Source organism: Plecotus auritus (assembly GCF_963455305.1).
Source record: "Plecotus auritus genome assembly, chromosome: 8".
Taxonomy (NCBI): Eukaryota; Metazoa; Chordata; class Mammalia; order Chiroptera; family Vespertilionidae; genus Plecotus; species Plecotus auritus.
In genome coordinates, this window is record NC_137782.1 from 129,404,486 (window position 1) to 129,424,382 (window position 19,897).

General features: G+C 56.7%; 2 protein-coding genes across 4 annotated transcripts in view; one reads left to right on the top strand and one right to left on the bottom strand.

The window, feature by feature from the left end:
• Positions 1-19,376, top strand: part of RAB11FIP5 (RAB11 family interacting protein 5) — a 35,548-nt gene extending 16,172 nt beyond the window's left edge. Inside the window, exons 2-6 of one of the 3 annotated variants that reach the window (XM_080685170.1) lie at positions 3,304-3,740; positions 3,874-4,570; positions 11,462-13,384; positions 16,650-16,839; positions 17,105-19,376. In XM_080685170.1, the coding sequence (XP_080541296.1) occupies positions 3,304-3,740; positions 3,874-4,570; positions 11,462-13,384; positions 16,650-16,839; positions 17,105-17,308 (3,451 nt within the window). In that variant the 3' untranslated portion in view covers positions 17,309-19,376. The remainder of the gene's footprint in view (positions 1-3,303; positions 3,741-3,873; positions 4,571-11,461; positions 13,385-16,649; positions 16,840-17,104) is intronic. The other 2 variants (XM_080685171.1, XM_080685172.1) reach the window with 2 other exon arrangements.
• STAMBP (STAM binding protein) overlaps positions 1-19,897 on the bottom strand; it is a 762,428-nt gene that overhangs the window by 500,416 nt on the left and 242,115 nt on the right. The gene's annotated exons all lie outside the window — the stretch shown is intronic.

Below are 19,897 nucleotides of genomic sequence, written 5' to 3' on the forward strand. Positions count from 1 at the left end.
AGTGCCTGGCAGGTCCGGGGTTTGTAGGGGACCTTGTGGACAGACAGGAGGAAGCAGGGATGGGAGGGAAGGATGTGGCCTTTGTCCAGGAGCTGCTGTCTCAGCCCGTGAGGGTCACACTCCTGGGAGAATGCCTGCTGTGGTCGAGTCCTTGGGCACCTCAGGTGCCAGGCAGGGGCCCATTCAGGCCTGGCCTGGAAGGCAGAGGAAAGTACGGTAAGTTGGTAGGAAGATAGCTGGGTGATAGTGGCTGGAGGTCTAGAGGCAGGTCCTGACCATTCTCAACCTCACTGTGCTCTGGATGGGAGACTCAGAAAATGGTGAGGCAAGTCTTTTCCCTCCTGGCCTCCCTGAAAAGAGGACCCAGAGAGAACCCCAAATTACCTGGGGAAGAGTAGGAGAAGCCAAGGTGACCTTATAGAGGAGAGGGTTGGGAAGGGAAGGGACCTGAGCCTCACCCTGGGACGCCCTCCTTTCATTGGAGGGGGTGGGAGGGACAAAGAAGCAGCCCTCCTGTGGCTCAGGCAACTGAGGAGATAAGATAGGAAAAAACAGGCGTTTTCTTGTCTCTTTTTCCTATTACGACAATAATATATGCTCCTTATAAAAAGTTCAAACAGGACAAAACTAAACAATGTTGGAAGTGATAGTTCCCTGCAACCTCACCTCCCCAAGGTAACCACGGCTAATCCTGTGGTAGAATGACCAGTGGGGCCGAGGGCATGCCCCAGCAAAGGATGGTTTTGCTTGCTGATTCCAGCTGTTGGGCTTGGGGGGTTTGGGGCTGGATGCCCTACACTTCTCTTTTGCCCCACCTCCCAGGATCTTCCTGCGCTAAATGGGACCTAGGCTGGGTTTGGGCAGTGACTAGGGCTTGGCCTTTAAAGAGTCTATATGGTGTCCAGTGTTGCTAGTGAGGACCCGATGCTGTTCTAATTCCTGATGTATGAACCTGCTTCCTTCTTTGGGAGCCTCAGGGTCTCCTTTTTATACCTTTTGTTCTGAGACCACACAGTGATACCCATTGGCTGGGTCTTCCTTAGTTCATTGTGCTGCATGCTTGTGGGCCTTTCTGTCCTGGTGCTCATATCCTTCAGTTAAGAAAAACTTTCTTGCATTTTTTTTCTTTCATTGTTTCATCCACTTTTTGTTCTCTACATGTACTCTCTGTCTTTTTTTCTTAGTTAATAACATTTGTTTTAGACCAGTTTTTTTTGTTAATCTTCACCTGAGGATATTTTCCCATTGATCTTTTAGAGAGAGTGGAAGAGAAAGGGAAAGACAGAGAGAAACATCGATGTGAGAGAAACAATCAATTGGTTGCCTGCTCCATGCACCCTGACCAGGGTCAGGGAGGAGCCTGCAACCAAGGTAGGTGCCCTTGACCAGAATCGAACCATGGACCTTTTGGTCCACAGGCCAATGCTCTATTCACAGAGCCAAACTGGCCAGGGCTAGACCAGTTTTATGTGTACAGAAAAATGAGTGGAAAGTACAGAGAAAGTACATGTATACTCCTTAAATTCCCTCAGTTTCCTCTGTTATTAACACCTTGCTAAATTTGTTACCACTGATGAGCCAATATTGATGCATTATTGTTAATTAGAGCCTGTAGTTCACATTAGGGTTCACTGTTAGTGTTCTATATTCTGTGGGTATGATAAGTGTATAATGACATGTACCTATCAGTATAGTATCCTGCAGAATAGTTTCACTGCCCTAAGAGCCCCTGTGAATTGTTGGTTTTCAGCTTGCTCAGTTTGGTCTTGTTTTGTGGATGGGAGAGAGGACTCCCAAGCCTCTCACACTCGGGAGCCGACTGCTCTCCTGCTTGACTCTCCAGTTATCTGGGGTGGAGTTCCTTGGATTGATCTCTAACAGTCGCTTCATCCTTACCCTACATTCTGGAGATTTCCTCCAGTTCATTTTGGAACACATCCTTTGAATTTTTAATTTCAGCTCTTATGTGCCGGGAAGGTTACACATTCTGGGTGCTAGTGTGAGAAGGGGGCCTGTTTTCACTTAACGCCTATTTCCAGCTGTACCCGACCTCATCATTTAGGCCTGGAGTCCCGACATCCAGAGCCTTTCTGGTTCAGTCTCTCTGCAGTCTCTCCGCTCACACCTGTGGGCAGGAGTGTGACCTGGGTGAGTGGGGTGGGATGAGGACCATGGAGGTGTCCAGGAGCTCCACACTTATGCTGTATGGTGTGGCCGGCCAGCCAGCCAGAGTCAGCCCTTCCTTTTTGGGCCTTCCCCCAGGAGTCTGAGCGGTTGGTGAGGAGGATTTGGGAAGCAGAGGAAAGAAGAGCTCTGTGCACACCCCTCCCCTGTAGCATGGGCTCCCTCCCCCCTGGTCATGCATGTTACGGGTCTCTCTGGGAGTATGTAGTGGGAAGAACATAGGCTTTGGGGTGATAAAAACCTGGCTCCGCATCTCCCCTCTCCTTTCTGGCAGCTTGTTCTCGGATGAGGGACCACCTGAGCTTCGACCTCCTGATCTATGAAATTGGGGTTGTGTCTCCAACCTCGTGGGCTTGGATATGAGGTGTAAATAAGTGGGAATGAGATGAGAAGCCTGCAGTCTGTTGTAACACACAGTAGACTCTCATCAGATACAAGCCCTCGTTCCCAACCCTGGGCCTCTTGCTTATGGCCCCTTTGTACCGTTTTGTTTGCTCCTCCATCTTGCACAGCAGCTCCTGGTGGGACTTGGGGCGAGTCAGTGAGTGGGTGAGGTGTGTGTGTACATGTGCTAGTGTTCCTGGCCCAGGGCCTGTGGGTGAGCTGTTCTTTCCTGGGCTCACTGGTGGCTCAGAGCAGAGCTTTGGCTGGGACTGGCCAGGGGAGATGATATAAACAGGGAAGAATGTGGGCAGGTCTGTCTGTAACCGGGGACTGGAGATGTGAGAGTCCTTCCCAGACCCAGCCTCACCCCACCCCTGGCCTCAGAGTTCCAGTTGTAGGGGGATGGGGCACTCCAGGGAAGGTGCTGGGGTGGAGGAGCTATGGTGTGGTGACCCCTGCCCTGCCTAGCAGCACCATGGAGCTTCCCCTACACAAATGTGGCTTTCTTCATCATGGAGGAGTTTTGGATAGTTTCTCAGCTATGCCTGTGGCCTGGAAGGCAGGGCCTGTGGGTCAGAGCAGGAGTCTGTGGTGAGAGGCTGTCATAGCCCCAAAGCAAGGAGGGGCCCTGTGAGGTGACAGACACTGGGGTGGTGGGGGGAGGGGGGCGGGGGGGGCAGGTTCCCTGTGTCTGTGACCAGAGCTCTACCTGATGTCCCCCTACCCTTCTCACAGGTGGTACAAGCTGCACTCCAAGCCAGGCAAGAAGGAGAAGGAACGTGGGGAGATCCAAGTCACCATCCAGTTCACACGTAATAACTTGAGCGCCAGCATGTTTGACCTGTCCATGAAGGACAAGCCACGGTCCCCCTTCAGCAAGCTCAAGGACAAGATGAAGGGCAAGAAGAAGTATGACGTGGAGTCCGCGTCTGCCATCCTCCCCAGCAGTGCCCTGGAGGACCCCGAGCTGGGCAGCCTGAGCAAGATGGGCAAGGCCAAAGGCTTCTTCCTCCGCAACAAGCTGCGCAAGTCGTCCCTGACCCAGTCCAACACCTCGCTGGGCTCGGACAGCACCCTGTCCTCAGCCAGCGGGAGCCTGGTCTTCCAGGGCCCCGGGGCCGAGCTCCTCACCCGGTCCCCGAGCCGCAGCAGCTGGCTGTCCACTGACGGGGGTGAGCGAGGGGCGCCACCCTGCTGTGGCGGGTAGTGGCGCTCGGACTCTCCATCAAGGGAGCAGGGGAGGCCCCAGGCGAGGAAACAGGGCTTCTCTTCCCTGTGCTAACCCTGCGTGTGCTTCCTTTTCAGGCAGGGACACTGCACAGTCCCCCAAGTTGTTCACCCACAAAAGGACCCACAGCGACGAGGCCAGCCAGATGCGAGCAGCTCCTCCCCGGGCCCTTCTCGACCTTCAGGGCCACCTGGACCCAGCCACCCGCTCCTCTCTCTGTGTCAATGGAAGCCACATTTACAACGAGGAGCCCCAGGGCCTCTTGCGACACCGCAGCTCCATCTCGGGCCCATTTCCACCCTCCAGCTCCCTACACGGCGTTTCTCCTCGGCCCTCTGAGGAAGGATCCCGGGCTGCAGATGACTCCTGGGGCAGAGGCAGCCGCCGCACCAGCACCTCAGAGGCAGTGCCTGGACAGGAGCTGAGCACTCAGTCCAAAGTGCTGGCCCCTGAGGCCAGCCACTCTGGAGAGGAGGAGGGGGCCCAGCTCTCAGAGGGGAAGCCAGTGCAGGTTGCCACACCCATGGTGGCCTCCTCAGAGGCTGTGGCGGAGAAGGAGGGAGCCCGGAAGGAGGAGCGGAAGCCCCGGATGGGCCTCTTCCACCATCACCATCAGGGGCTGAGTCGGAGTGAGTTGGGGCGCCGCGGCTCTCTCGGGGAGAAAGGGGGTTCCACCCCCGGGGCCTCCCCCCATCATTCATCCACCGCAGAGGAGAAGGTCAAGAGTAGCTGGTTTGGCTTAAGGGAAGCCAAGGAACCAACTCAGAAACCCAGGTATGTCCTTGGCAAAACCAGCTTTGCCCCTTGGGGAGGATGCTGGTGTGTTAGCAGCCTTGTCCCCGGGGCTGGGAGGATGGAGCTGCCCACGTGGCCCTGGGGCAGACTGCTGGGGCTCGCTTTGCATGATTGAGTGGGGCTCTCCCTAAGCCAAGGCTCTTTGTCTGCACTTGGAGGCAGTGAGTGTGAGGGCCCAGTGGATTGAGGAGTAGAACTCTTCAATGGTGGCCTCGCTTCATGGCGCACACCCCGCCCCCCGAGGGAGAGGGAGGAACAGGAGAAAAACAGGAAAGACATTTGTATGAATTTTTGTTTCTTAACCTCCACCTCTTGCCCTTTGGCCTCCAGGTAAGGAAGCCTTGGCAGGTAGAGAGGTGGGGACTGGGGCTGTACCTCAGACTCCCCCCCACTCCTCCCTGAAGCTAGCCAACCTCCCTCAGTTGCCCAGATGTTCTTGATCTCTTTCCCCTAAGAGGGGAGTCAAGTAATTGATGCCCCCCATATACCCACTCCAATTGCTCCCCTGCCCTGGCAAGAGGCTGTAGGCAGCTCCTCTGAAATCTGAACCTCCCCCTGTCCTTGGTTCATCAGTGTCACCCTGGGCCCATGTGCCTTCAGGAGATGGGGAGGCTGGCCTGGCCCTCTGGGGATCTCTTGGTTCTGAGTCATGGCAAGTGCTGAGGATGGCCACTTCGTTTTAAAGGTGCTAAGTCCCACCAAGAGGGATGCAAGAGTCCTCTAGCTCAGGCCCTGGACAGAGCTCCTAAGAGGGTTCTGAAACCAATTAGGATTATTCATCCAGTTCCAATGTGGAGGTGGGTAGGTTCCTCACACATCCAAGGGATTCTCTGACACCAGCTGGGTATCCTACAATTCAACTCAACTCTGATACTGTTTACTCAGAGGTAGCACCTGATTCCACAGGTAAAGGGCTCAGTCCTTCAGGACACCCGCCCCTCTCCCACCACTTCAGACACCAGTCCCAAGTCAGTGCTTCAGACTGGCCAGCTATGCTAGGAGGCTCCAACAGCTCCCTCCTTGGGTTCAATTAATTTGCTAGAGCAGCTCACAGAATTCAGAGAAACATTTTACTTCCTGGGTCACGGGTCCTGGGTCATGGGTTTGTCTGTCAGCAACAGCCAATGGAAGAGATGCATAGGGCATGGTATGGAGAAAGGGCACCACACTTCCATGCCCTGTCCGAGCGCAGCCACTCTCCCCAGAACTCCACGTGCTCACCATCCAGAAGCTCTCCCAGTCCTTTCGGGTTTTGTGGAGGCTTCATTACATGGGTGCGAGGGATTACATCCTTGGCCATTGGCTCAACCTCCATCCCCCTCCCCCCAAAATTAGGGGGTGGGACTGAAAGCTCCAACCCTGCGTTTATGATTGTTCCCATTGGCAACCAGCCCCCTCCCATTAGGTGCTTTCCAAAAGTTACTTCATTAACATAAACCCAGATGTGGTGAAAGGAGTTTGTTAGGAATAACAAGCACCACTTCACCTTCGTGGCTCCGAAGTGTTTTTAGGAACTGAGAACAAAAGACCAAATATTATAATAAAAGATGCTTCATTGTTATCACTCAGGAAATTTCAAGAGGTTTGGAAACTGTGATCCAGGAACTGGATGAAGAGCACATATGAGAAATATGTATTTCTTGTAAATCACAATATCACAGCCCCTGGCCACCACTCTGGCCCCTTTGCCTTTTTCCAACTCTGAGCCTTTGACAGCTGCTGACTTGTCTAACAGGGCCCAGGTTGGGGCTCCAGGCCTAGGCGATAGGCCATGTATCGCCATTCTCAAAGGCGATAGACACATGGTCTATCCTAGACAAGAGCATGCATGGCAACCCTAATGAGTGTGGCAAAGGCAACGGTTCCTGCTCTCTCAGCAAGCCTGCTCCTCCTCTTTATGGATATAGGGGCAGGAAGTGGGGTGGGAAGGCTGGGCACAGTGGTGAAGGGTTAAGTGATAGGGTAGAGGGAAGGTCCCTAAACCTCTTCCTGAAGTCCTGGTTCTTCTCTTTCCCTGTGAAATTCTGCTGAGAGGAATGGGGACAGAAATGCAGGGCCTTTCTCTGTGTGGGCCCTGGCCAGCTGGTAGCCTCATAGACAGGTATGTGGGTGGATCCGCCCCTGGGTGAGGCTGCCCTTTGCTTTCCCTGTCTAGCACATCACCCTCAGTCCCTCTGCCCAGCCCCTACCCACCAGAGCCCAGGGGAACTGCTGGCCACCTGTAGCCGGGGAAGAGTAGGAAGAAAGGGGTGGGCCTTTCTCAGTTGCCCAGGCTATGCCTGATGGTCCTGTGACAACTCAGATCTTTGTAGGAGGTGGAAGAGAGGGAGGTAGTAGAAGACCCACACAGGGCATTTGCTGGGAATAGGTGGGAGCCAGGGTTAGAAGGGGCACAGACCATGGGCTTGGTGCTCTCATCTATGGGTGTCTCCAGACCTTTTCTGGGTAGGACAGATGTTGGGGGACACCTCTCTGTGAGGTCACTTCTAGGTGCTTGCCCAGGTTTGGGGCTTAGACCCCTGCAGGCCATGTCTTTGAGTGATGTTGGGGATGTCACTGCTCTTGCTTACAGCTTCCGTTTTCCTTCTGTTTCTCCATGTCTCCTCATGGCCTTTGAGAGGCCAGATGGACATAGGAAGCTGTGAGATGTTTGTTCTCTATTCGAATTCTGAGCTTGTCCACAGCTGGTTGGAGGCACCGAGGGCACTCCTGCCCTCCCTAGGGCCCATTTGCAGGGCAGGCTCTATGGCCTTGCCTCCAGGCAGGGCGGGAGGGGCTTTTCTTTGGGTAAGGGGGCGTGGCCGGGAGAGGTAGGGGGGGGTGGGGGGGTTGGAGGGGGACCTGGCCACTGAGCTTCATCAGTGTCACCCTGGGCCCTATGCCTTGAGGAGATGGGGAGGCTGGCCTGGAAAAAATAACTGTCCGTGCTTACCCAGAAGGCTTGCCTAGGGCTTTTGAGGAGAATAGGAGAGGTGAGCTGACTCACTGCAGGAAGCGATAGGTTAGACACTGAGAGCTGGATTGCCTGAATACAGCTGCAGGATCCCCAGCTGGGGACATGGAGCCTGTTCACAGCTCAGAGGTTTGGGGGTCCTCTGCCCTGGGACTGCCGCTGTGCACTGTTGGGTGTTCCTCACGAGTAAGGGCAGCGGCGCCCTCTAGTGCTCTCAGGTGGCACTGATGCCCCATGGAGAGACCTGAAGCAGTATGTGTTAGACGCACAGTATCCAGAAAAAAGCTGCTGCCATTGGAGAAGGCAGTGGCTGGAGGAGGGGGAATAATGGCAAGAGGGCTGAGAAGATAGTCCTGCTCTTCCTGACCTGCTCCCCGCCCCCCCCCCACCCCCCGCCCGGTCCTGTGGCTGTCACACGAGTCCCCTACTAGTGTGTGTGTCCGGGGGAGGGGAGAATTGGTAACGGACACCAAGCCCCATCGGGCCACTGGACATGTCCCCACTCACCAGCCCTGCAGTGAGCCGTTCATTTTGAGCTGCAGTGAAGGCTACTTAGGGCCACCACGACCATGGGCGCTAGCTACCCTGCCAGGTCCAGAGCAGTTTGTTTTTGTGTCTGTTCCTCCCTTTCTGATCCTTTTAGAGCGTCCGCTTCCCAAGGGCAGACCACTCTGTCCCCTGCCCCTTCTCCGTCACAACTGGAAGCTATAAACGTTGTTTTAATCGGAGGAAAGTGTGAAACTACACAGATGCAAGTGTACTGTGGCCTTTCTCGATCTCCGCCTCCGCCCCAGCCCCTCAGCAGGGGTGGTGGACAAAGTCCCCAGGAGTGTGCAGTGGGAGAGCTCGCATTCTAGCGGAGTAAATGAGTGACTCTGCTGTGTGCCCAGTGACTTAGAGTTCGTGTGGCCATCCGCCCTGTTTGTGCCTGTTTTCCTGGCGTAGTTAATAGTGTCTCTTTACCATAGTTAAAACGTGCCAGTTTGGAAGATAAATTATGTGGTTCCCTACTTACAGCTCACAAGGCCTCACCATGTCACCTCATTGTGCCCAGATGATGGGAGAGGATATGTCCAGTCTCCCAGACACGTTCCTGGCCATTGGGCACATCTCAGGCAGACGACAGGAGATCATGCCTCAGGAGAGGTGGCTGAAGGGCATGTTGGCTGGGGGTGGTTACACCTCAAAGGCTGGCTTCAGCCTTTTGGGAAGCTGCCCGGAGGTGAGGCTTTGCAGATCCACGGTCATCTCTGTGGTCAAGGTGTGGAAATAAAAAGACACAGTGCATCTCAGCCTAAGGAAGAGCTGTCCACCAGCTACAGAGGTGGCCCGTGGTAGAGTGAGTTGCCAGTTCCAGGGCTTAAGAAGAGGGGGGCTGTTGGAGAGAACAGGCGATTCCTCCGTTAAATGGCAGGTTTAACCAGTTGTTCGAAGTTTCCTGCAGGCCCTAAAGTTTTATTTCCATAGCTTGAGAGGGCAGAGCCATTTGGATTTCTGATTTCTTTCCCTAATTTTTGATCTTAAAAGAGAAGACGAATCAGCATAAGTTGAAACCCCCACTGCTTGACGGGGGCACGGCACTGTGCTAGCCTGGCACGGTGGGTTCTGGGACGCAGGTGTCTATGTCTGTCTTCAGAGCATAACCTGCAAAGCTAAGCACACATGGCACGTGTCTCTGATCTGCCAGGTGGAATGGTAGGGAGGGGATGTTCTAAGGTGAGAACCTTCAGAATGGGCATCTCATGGATCAAGGGTGAGGGAGGCTGGGGGAGGGGTTTGTTGCTGGGTAGGAGGGATGGATGGATGTTCTTAGAGGGAGCCTGTCCAGCTCTGGGGAGCCTGCTGGGCCTGCACCTGGAGTCCCTTACTCCAGGGAGAGCTGCTTGCCGGCTCCATACCAACGGGTTTGTGTGCACCTCTGGGGAGCCAGTGGGGTTGCCAGCCTAGGCTGGGGCTCCAGCCTACTTCCCTGCTGCTCTGCTGCCCTGTAGTTCTGACTGCCAACCCAAACTGCAAGGGTGAGCGGGGCCAGCGGGGCTGAGCTTGGTGCTGTTTAATGTTGATGGAGCCTCTTTCCTCAGGCCCCTATTGCCACTTGTCATAAGGAGACTGGGGAACGAGGTGGCTCAGAGTACCCCGCCCTGTTCCTTGGGGCTAAGACAGGGGTGGCTATATCTGGTATGGGTGCTTCAATGGAGGGGGGTATCTTAGTGGTGGTACATTACTTTCCTCAATCCCCAAGGTGGGCATGTGTGCCTTGGCCCTGGGGCCTTCCTGAAATGAGGGGAGAAGGGATGTTTGTAGAGGTTGGGACTCCAGGCCTAGGAGTAACCATAGAGGCAGAGTGGTACAGGGAAGCCTCTCCCTTCATATCTAGGTGGTAGCATGAGACTGAGAACCTGCCCTGGATGGGGACTTACTGTAGTGCAAAAATAGGGTCAGTGGAGTCTCTGGAAGCTGGATTCTTAAGAGAAACCCAGGGATGGGGACCTGGGCTCCCAGACTTGCAGGCTGTTGGGAAGCCCACCTTTGCCCCTGGTTGAGCCAACTCCTTCCCGTCCCCGGCCCATGGTGTTTGTGGACAGGCCGACCTTACCTCTGCCCAGCTCTGTGTGGGCCCTGCTCTTTCTGGAGCCCTGGTTCTCGGAAGAATCCTGGTAAGCTCCAGACTTCTTGGCTTCTTTCCCTAAATGCCCCTCTAGTCTAACCTGTAGCCCTTAGGACTTCTGCCAGCTCATGGCCCATCCCCAGGACTTCCCCGTGGAAGGCAGCAGCTTGAGGAGAAGATGGATGTGTAGAAGTTCCCGTGATGTATCCACTTGGGCAGGGATTAAGGATTGGGGTCTTGGGGCTTAGAGTGGGGCCTGGGAGATGGGGCTCAGTAGGTGAGGCCACAGGAGTCTGGATCTGACTTGGGGTCAGCTGCAAGGCAACTGCAAACCACAGTCCGACTGGGTTTGGGGTGCTGGGTCCTGCACTGTCTTTCTGGCTCTGTCTGTGTCCTGGGAGTATCCTGAGGAAACTGAGAGCTCTAGTTTCAGAGTCTGCCCCTGCCCACACCCCTAAAGTCCACTGTACACTGTAGACAAGATGCACGTACAGAGGATGCCCCCTCTCAGAGAGGAGGGGACATGTGCAGGCCAGCAAATGCTCTCTAGGGTTTTGGGGCATGTAGGCTCATTTCCATGGGATGGATTTTCCAGGGGAGCCAGGGATCTGTGCAGGGGAGGAACCAGGAGGCTCCTGGCAACTCCCAGCCAGCTGCTTTCCAGGCTGGCCTGTGGGTGCTGGGGTACAGAGCACCGGCTGCCCGATGCTGGTCCCTGTGGACGCCTGACAGCACATGTCCTTGGCAGCGCCTTGCTGTCCTCCTTGGACAGGTGTGTGCTAATACCTTGTCATGCCTGACAGCAGCCCATCTTCACCTCCTGTTTCTCTGAGGGGTTGGCAAAGCCAGTCATGTCTCTGGTAGTGCTGGCTTTGTCCAGCCAGAGACCAGGCTGGCCTTTCTCTGGCCTCTCCCGCTCCAAGCCAGTCCTGAAGGGATGTGAGGCACGTTCTGATTGGCTCGCCAGGCATAATTCTGGTGTTGAGTGGCATCTTCAGCATGGGGTAGTGGAAAGAACACTTGGTTTAGGTTGGGGCCCTGCCTGTAAAATGGGATTATTGCTTCCCAGGGTTGGTGTGAGGCTTCAATGAACTCCACCCAGCATCTTCCTCCTTGGGTGGTGCCTAATGTATGTTACATGTTGGGTGTTCCCTCTGTCCGCTGGCCTACACACGTGCCTGAACCCAGCCTGGGTGGCATGTGGCACCTTGTCCAGAGGCAGGTGGGGGGCAGGGGGCATGGTATTCAGGAGGGGCGTTTCCAGTCTTGGCATTAACCAGGAGGCTCACGGTTTTGTCTCCCTCCACAGCCTGGACGTGTCTCCTCAGGTAGAACCTGACCCAGCTGCTCTTCCTCACCACCTCCCCTGCTCCCCCTGTGCTCCGGCCCCCCCCACTCCTGCTCCCACCGCTGCTCCCATGCTAAGCACTAACCTTTTTGCAGCCGCCTCCCCTGCTGCAGCTGCCGCCACCGCTGCCCTTGAAGCTACCCCACCTGGATTCTTGGGTCTCACCAATCCGTTCCTCACCTCCTTGCAGAGCAACCCTTTCTTCGAGGAGCTCCTAGCCGACAAAGCACTAAACTTTCCTTCACCTGCTCCCTCTCTCCCCAGGGCCTCGAGGGCCGGTCCCACCCCCCTGGCCTCCCCTGGGAAAGCCCTGCCTGAGTGGGAAGACACCTTCAACGTCTTTGCTGCCAGCAGGCTGTGTCCAGAGGCCAGGAGTGAGATCCTGGCCCCTGCAGGAGTGGGGCTGCAAGACCCAGGCCCTGGGGCCATGACAGTGAAGGCAGCTGAGCCCCCGGGGGGCCCAGGGGGAGGAGGAAGAGGTGGGAGCAGCGAGGGGCTGGAGCCCAGGGCTCCTCTGGACTTGGGACTGGACCGCCAGAGTTTGAGTGCTGCCGCCCCGGGGCCCCTGGGGTCTGTAGAGGCCGGCATGCCCTCCACCTCAGCCTTGCTGCACCCGCGAGCCTCAGACTCAGAAGCAGACAGGGAGCCAACGGCCCCAGGAGGGGAAGCAGGGCAGAGTCCAGCAGACAGTTCATCTCTGTTTAGCTCCCCGGAAGTGATCAGTGTGTGGGAGAGGCTGCCAGGCCCAGACGACGCCCCTGAGGGCCAGCGTGAGGAGGCTTCCAGAGGCAAAAGCCAGCTTTTGCAGGAGCTCAACACGATCAACGATTCCTGGCCTTGGGATGTGGTCACCCTTTCTCCTGGGGCTGAGACGTCCTCACCACTCATACGGGGAGAGTCTGATGAACTGCCTCCTCCCCCTGTGAAGCCAGAGTCACCAGAGCCTGTGAGCCCCAAGGGGAACCAGGGTCTCCCCCAACTGGAGCTGGAGCCAGAGCCCAAACCCGAGTGGATGTTGGACAAGGGGCTGCCGCCCAGCACGCTGCCTCCCAAGCCGCCCCGCCTCTTCATACCCTCAGCTTACCAGGAGGAGGAGGAGGCTACAGGGGGGCTGAGTGGCAGAGGGGCAGAGACAGGAGAAGGCAACGCCTTCCCAAGTGAGCTGGCTTCTGGTTCCCAGGAGGCCAAGGAGGACGGCCAGAAGCCAGGGTCCGAGTCTGACAGCTGTTCTTCCGGAACCCTGCTGGGTGAGCCAAGCCTGGAGGAGCCAGTGGAGGACGCCAGCCCTCCTGTGTCTTTATCTCTGCCCACCAGCTGCCCTGAGGGTCCTGCCCCCATGCCCTCTCGCTCAAAGAGCCTGGCTCTTCAGAGCCAGCAGATCTGGGGGGCTCTGGAGAGAGGACAAGGCCCTGAGGCTCCTGAGGCCCAGAGCCAGGAACCAGCAGGAGAGGGACTTGGACCCCTGCCGGGCAGCTCCCCCCAGCCTGATTTGTGGGCTTTGGAGGAGGATGCCTTGAACCCCTTCTTGTCTCAGGAGAGCCGAGATCCCCCCAGCCTCCCGTCCACATCCCCTCCAGAGTCCAGGGAATCATCAATCCACTCTGGACCAGAAGAGCTGCCTACACCCCCGGAGCCCACCTTTCCACCGCCCCCTCTCCCGCCCTGGGTCAGCCACTGCCACGGGGGGCCCAGTTCTCCGTGCTCTCCTTTGCCTGGAGCCTGGCCCCTGACCTCTTCCTCCCTGTCCCCCGGGGAGCCAGCCTCCCCCCCTGGGGGCTCCCCTGCCCCACTTGGGGAGGACCACGCTGCAGTCACCCCAGCCTCCCCGCTTGCGCTTCTGCCCTTGGAGACACGACCAGCTGAGGAACCACAGCCCAGTGACAGGTGAGCGGCCACCCGACAGCAGTCTCCAGGAGAAAGGGGGTGAAGGGGGCAACTCAGCCTGCAAGGGCCTCAGCCCCTCCAGGGGCTGTCGCTCCTGGGTGAGGGCTTGTTCACCCAGGCAGGACAAGGCAGGCTTTGAAGACATTAGTCTTCTGTGGTGCCAGCTCTGAAATTGCCTCGGTTTTGGACCTTGGACCTGCAGGTGCCCCCACAAGCCAGGACTCTGCGGGATGACAACACTGATGAAATGCAGGGGGTGAGGAGTGGGTGGGGAGGTATTGCAGATGGGCAGGGAAAGGGAGAGGAGAGCTAGGGCCCTCAGCAACTAGGGGCTGGGGGGCCAGTGTGGCTTGTCAGATGCCCCCGCCCCTCCCGTCCTCTGCCCCAGGCCCCAGGGTGAGAGGCTGGAAGGCAGAGAGCCAGAGGACAGAGGACGGGCTGGTACTGAGGTCAGAGAGGAAAGTGGAGACACCATTGAGGAGGAAAAGGAAAAAGAAATGCGTCCCACATATGTGACCCTCAGAAGAAAGGGTCTCTAGCCTCATCAGGTGCTTCACTGGTTTGTGGTTGTGCCTTCAGGGTGGTCCCCAGGCGCTTAGGACTGTGCTGAGTTGACAGTGGTTGCCTGTGTGACTGGTCATTGTGGCATTGGTCTGTTTTGGAAGAATTATGAGGCTGTGACCTCACCGGGTGGCTAACGAGGAGTGCCCAGGCCACTGGGGTTGACAGGGTGTGACCTAGCAGGGGCAGCAAAGTCTAGAGACATGCCAGCGCTCTAGGAGGCCTGAGGGGAGCAGCGAGGGGAGCAGAGGTGCTGCTGCCTCTGATGAGCAGGGAAGGGAGGGGTTTGGGAAGCAGGGCAAGCTCCAGCACCGGCCTCTGGGAGGCCCAGCCCCTGGCTCCTGCATTCAGTCCTCCCAATTCACTGAGCATCCAGTGTGTGTCAGACACTTGACAGGGATGAAAGATGCTGTCCCTGCTATGTTGCCAAGAGTTCCAACCCAGTGGGGAAGATGGAAGTGAAGCATGAAGGGAAGGCCCAGGGGCCATGCTGATCTGTGAGAAGGGGTGGGAAGCAGACCGGGCTGCCTGCCTGCGGCTGCAGTGGTAGGTGGTGAGGCCATTCCCAGAGGTGTGGGAGAGGAGGCGTTACAGCGTCCCAGTGCCCTCAGCTGGCCCTGCTGTGTCCCAGCAGCACTTCCAAGTACACTCGCCACTTTTTACTAGTCTTATTCTCTTCAGAGTTGTCTTCCTGTCTGTACTTGGCATGTTCCTTACATCATGGGCCAAATAGAACTGTCCCCATTTCTCAGATGGAGGCATAGAGTCCATAAGAGCTACAGGGTCCAAGGTCCCTCAGCTGCAGGGGGGCAATCAGACGCAGAGCCCAGGACTCCTGGCCCCCATTCAGGGTGTTTGCCTGCCTCACTGGTATTCCTCCCTGCCCCTAGCACAGCCCATAGGTGGCAGTAGAGCTGCCTCTACACCCCCTTCCCTAATGCAAACGCCTAGGTGGGAAGGACAGACAGAATGTTCTTTTCCCTGCTGCCTGCCCCTGCCTGGGCTTTCTGCCACTCTTCCCAGGTTGTGGGCCTCCCTGCATGTGGGAGAGTCCTTATGCAGTGGATTTCAGGCCTTGGCCCAAGCCATTTGCTTCCTACTCTCTAATGGTTCGAATCCTCTGTGAAGTAGACGTAAAGAGGTCCTCTAGGGGTAGGTTAATTGAATTAGGGGCCCGATGCTTGCAATTTGGATAACTCACAGGTACAGGGTGCTGGGGGCCCAGAGGAGGGACAGCTTAGCCTGGGGGAAGCAGGAAGGTTTCCTGGAGGAAGTGGCCTTGCTCAACTTTGAAATCTGAGTAGGAGTTAGCAGGCCACGGGCCAAGGGGCAGCATTCCAGACAGAGGAACAGCTTCTGTAAGAGCCCAGAGGTGAGGGAGAGCCTGTGTCCTGGCTGGAGTGCATGGAGGGCCGGGAGGGAAGGCCAGGGGCCTGTTGTGTTAGAGACTGTTTTCTGACCCTGGGAGGGAGGCTAAAATCATGAGCCCCCAGCACAGTGGAGGAGCGGTTGGAGGTGGTCAGGACTCCCCAGCAGGGGAGTTGGGGACGGGAAGAGGGGGCTGACTTAGCAGCTGTGGCCAGAGGAGGAAGGTTTAGCGAGCCCTGGCCTGGCAAGGAGGGGGTGGTTTAAGAGAAGGTAGCAGGGCTTAATGTTTGCGGCTAAAGCCAAAGCGGGGGATTCAGAGGAGTTCCCAGGTTTCTGACTAGAGCCATGGGAGGCTGATGGTGCCACTCCCCACTGGGGAGCCCAGGAAAGGGCAGGCGTGGAGGGGAGGGTGACATGCTTGGGGTGGACCCCACATGGATAAGCCAGCCCAAAACTGTCTGCGTGGGTCTAGAACTCGGCCGAGGTCTAGGCTGGAGACGGCTGTGAGGAGGTGGAGGGGAGAGAACCCCTGGCAGACTCGCATTTAAGACCGAGGAGTTGGAAAAGCAGAGAAGGGCATGGGGGAAGGAACGCGGGAGGAGAGCAGCCCAAAGGAAGGAGTGGTCCAAGAGTCGACGCCACAGAGAGGTCAGGAAGGAGAGAACCGGGTTCTCAGCAGGAACGTTGGTGATGGGCTGGTGGGGCTGGCGTCCTGTTCTCTGGGTTGAGGAGTCAGTGAAGGTCAGAACTTAGAGACGGAATGTAGTCTACAAGCTTGGAGAGGCTGGGTGAGGAGGAAGAGGTGGGGTGACTGAGGGTGGTAGCCTGGCAAACACAAACTGGTGTAAATGCTGAGGGGAAGCAACCAATGGAGGGATATGGGCAACCTAGTGTCCCAGTTTGCCCAGCTCTTTCCTGGTTTTAGCACGGCAAGTCCCACCTCCTGGGAATGCCCACAGTCCTGAGAAAACGGGGAAACTGGGCGGGTTGGTCACACTCCTCTCCCCAACCAGAGAAAAGTTACAATACAGAAGAGGATGGAGGGAAGATGGGTGGAGGGGGCAGTCCTGGCAAAGACTGGGTACAGGCGCAGAGAAGTCTGAAAGAGGCCTCTGCTCTCCCGGTGAAGGGGCAGAGCCATCTGAGGGAGTAAAATGGGGAGGGGCAGGTGGTAGGGTGCTGAGGAATGTTGGACACAGCTGCCCTGAGGCCTTGCTATGTAGGGGCAGCCACCACAGGAAGCAGTGGTGGGTCTTTGTCCAGCAGAACTGTGGCCCTGCCTTCTCCTTGTGCTGCCCACCCCTCCCCATAATGCATCTCCTGTCTGTCTCCACAGTCCCCACCCTGTGAAGCCGCTCAGTGCTGCCCCTGTGGAGGGCAGCCCCGACAGGAAGCAGCCCCGTTCCAGTCTGAGCACAGCCCTGAGCAGTGGGCTGGAGAAGCTCAAGACAGTCACGTCTGGCAGCGTTCAGCCTGTGGCTCCGGCCTCCCAGGTTGGCCAGACTGTGGACACCAAGAGGCTGAAGGTGAGGCCTGGCAGGATGCCATGGGGGATCAGATCAGATGTGTGGTGCTGGGGAGAGAGGAATTCAGAAACAGGGTGCTGGGCAGGGTGGAGCAAGGAGCAGGCCTGGCCTCCCGTGCCAGAGCCCTGAAGCCAGTTAGGCCGTTTCTGGCATTGGCAACAGAGGCAGCTCCGGGGGCCTGTTGTGGTGTACCTGGGGTGTCGGTGGCCAGGCAGGCAGGTAGGCCTGAGGGTGCCCTGCTCATTCTCATTCCATCTGACCTCAGGATTCTGGTGTGCTAGACCAGTCCGCCAAGTACTACCACCTGACCCACGATGAGCTCATCGGCCTGCTCCTGCAGCGCGAGCGGGAGCTGAGCCAGCGGGACGAGCATGTGCAGGAGCTGGAGAGCTACATTGACCGGCTGCTGGTGCGGATCATGGAGACCTCACCCACACTGCTGCAGATCCCCCCTGACCCTCCAAAGTAGCCCTCTTCACCCTCACCCCCCAGGAGGGCTGGCGTGGACCCATTGCCCAAGCAGGGTTCACCTCCTCCCTCCTCCTGCTGAACTCAGTCCCCTGGGCAGGCGCAGTCTGTCCTCGGTTGTCACCCCTTGCTCCCCCTCCCTCCTGCCTCAAATGGGGCTGCTGGAAGGAGGGCCTTTGGACTCCAATTAGAGGTGGGTCTCACCCACCTGCCTATTTTCATACCCCTTAGCTTTGGGGGTTCCAGAAATTAGAACAAAGAATTTAGCCCTCAAGACAGAACAGGGGTAAGCTGCAATTTGATGCGGTATCTGGGACATACTTTATTACCCCACAGGGATGGTCAGCCATTTCTCCCACAGCTAAACCCTTTTCCTCATCTTCCTCCAGCCCCTGGAGGGCCCCTAGTATTACTAGGGCTGTGGCAGGGACCAAGCTGCCCATTGGTCTGTGAGTTATGGGCAACCAGGGGACCTGCTCTTCAGCCTCACGTCGGTTCCCCGAGAACAAGGAGCCTGTATGGTCTAGTGCAGCGGTCGCCAACCTTTCGGACCTCATGGACCACCAGGGGTCCGTGGACCACCGGTTGGCGACCGCTGGTCTAGTGTCCTGTCTGCTGTGTCCTGAGTCTGTGTGTCTCCAGCTGTTTGAGGAGCGGATGTGGTGTGGATAGAAGGAGATGATGTGCATTCTCCAGGCCACTCCCTGCCTCCTCTTCGACCCGTCCATGGGTGTCATGTGTGAAGTGTGGAGAGCCTGGGCAGGTGTGGAGAGACCACCTCCAAGGTGTGGGCCCCTCCAGGCCTTGGGGCTTTGGGCTGTTTGTTTGGGGATCAAGCCTCTATCCCTATTCTTGTTGTCTGTCCAGATGCCAAAACTGTGCTGCTACAGGATTTGAACTTTTGGAAACTGATTAAAACGTGCCTTTTGTGGGTGGGGTCAGGGGCCTCTGGATGTAGACCCCGCCCTCTGTTTGGCGCCCCTCTCCTTCCCTGTTGAGCGCAAGGGGCTGGATCTGGCAGGATGCTAGGAACGGAAATGGAGGAGGGGGCAGCCCTGTTGCTGCTCTGCCCTCCCCTGGAGTTAATTTCAGTGAAGGGTCCGGCCAACCTGCTGCTGCTCCCTTTACCTACCTGCTGGCTTCTCTTACTCCCTCAACACCAATTGAGGGGGATCCTGGGGGAAAAACTACATTCTGGAAGTGGGAGGTCCACTCTGCCTATACTTAGGAAAAAGCCTTCCCATCTATCCTCTACCTGTTGTCCCAGCCTGTCTCTTCCCCGTAGCCTTGACTGGCTTGGCTGCAGTGCACTTTGAACGAAGTGTCTGTCCTTTGGCCCAACCCTGGTTTTCTTGCAGAAAACAACAGGCTTCCCCATGGCATCTGCAAGGGACCTTTGGTGGCTTGGGGCACCCTGCCTTAGCAAAGTTGTGGGGTGAGGAGGTGCTGAAAGAGGCTAGTTTTGACCCAATGAGGAGGTAAGGGCTCCTCGGGGATCGCCTCATTTTCATGAGCTGGCCTGTGGGGTCACTCTTGGGATCACTCAGAAAGCCTTGGAAGGAGATTGGCTCAATGGGGGATGTCTACTGCCAGGACAAAGCAGAGGAGCCCCACATATGGGGGAAAGCCCCTTAACATTATCTACCTTAAAGACACTCATCAAGGCTGAGGACAGTGTCCACAGGTACCTAGGCCTTTGGTCCTGCCTTTGGGGGGTCATTGGAGGTTGGATAGGTATCTCTTCTGGGGGGAAAGGGTCACTGCTCTACTAGGTATTCCTCTGGGCTCTAATCAGTCCCAGCCCTGAGGCTGACCTTCCGCTCATCTTCGATTGTGAACTTCCAGAATGCCCAGGCCAGGGATGTCTTTGGGAGTTTGGAGTTGAAGCCCAGGTTCTTGTTGGATGTTTCTGCTCCTGGCCATGAGTTGGAAGAGAGCTGCAGGTGGGGTGGGCAGGGAGCAGGCACAGTTCTGCTTTGCCGTTTGTCTTCCTAGTTGTAACTCCTGTTTATAAAGACCTTGCTCTTCATGTTTCGAGCACTTTATGAAGAATAAAAAGTTCACAGACTGCAAGTCGCTCTGTTGTGTTCCTGGTTTGATGAACATGTGAAGCAGACTTCCTAGGGAAGGCAGGTGATGGCCTCCTTAGATAACAGTGTCACTGTCCTATCATCAGGGCAGCAGCACAGCATTGCCCAGCGGCCTGGACTCAGTCTTTTCTCATTCCCAGGATACATTTACTGAATACTTTGGGGAATCTTATAGAATCCTATATAATAAAAGGCTAATATGCAAATAGACCAAATGACGGAACAACTGGAACAACCAAACAACCGGTCACTATGATGTGTGCTGACCACCAGGGGGCGTGTGTGGAACATGGCGGGCGTCAGCCGTGGTGGGATGGTGGAGCAGGTGAGTGGGGGCTCCAGACCAAGGTGGAGCGCCAGTCACTGTCATAGGGGTGAGCCTCTGGTGGTTACTGAAAATTCTTTGCTCCTGCATGCCGCAGTCCCGCCTGGCGATCACACGTGCTGCTGGAGCTGGAGCCACTGCTCACACCCACTGTGGGTGCCCAGTGCCGGCCCCG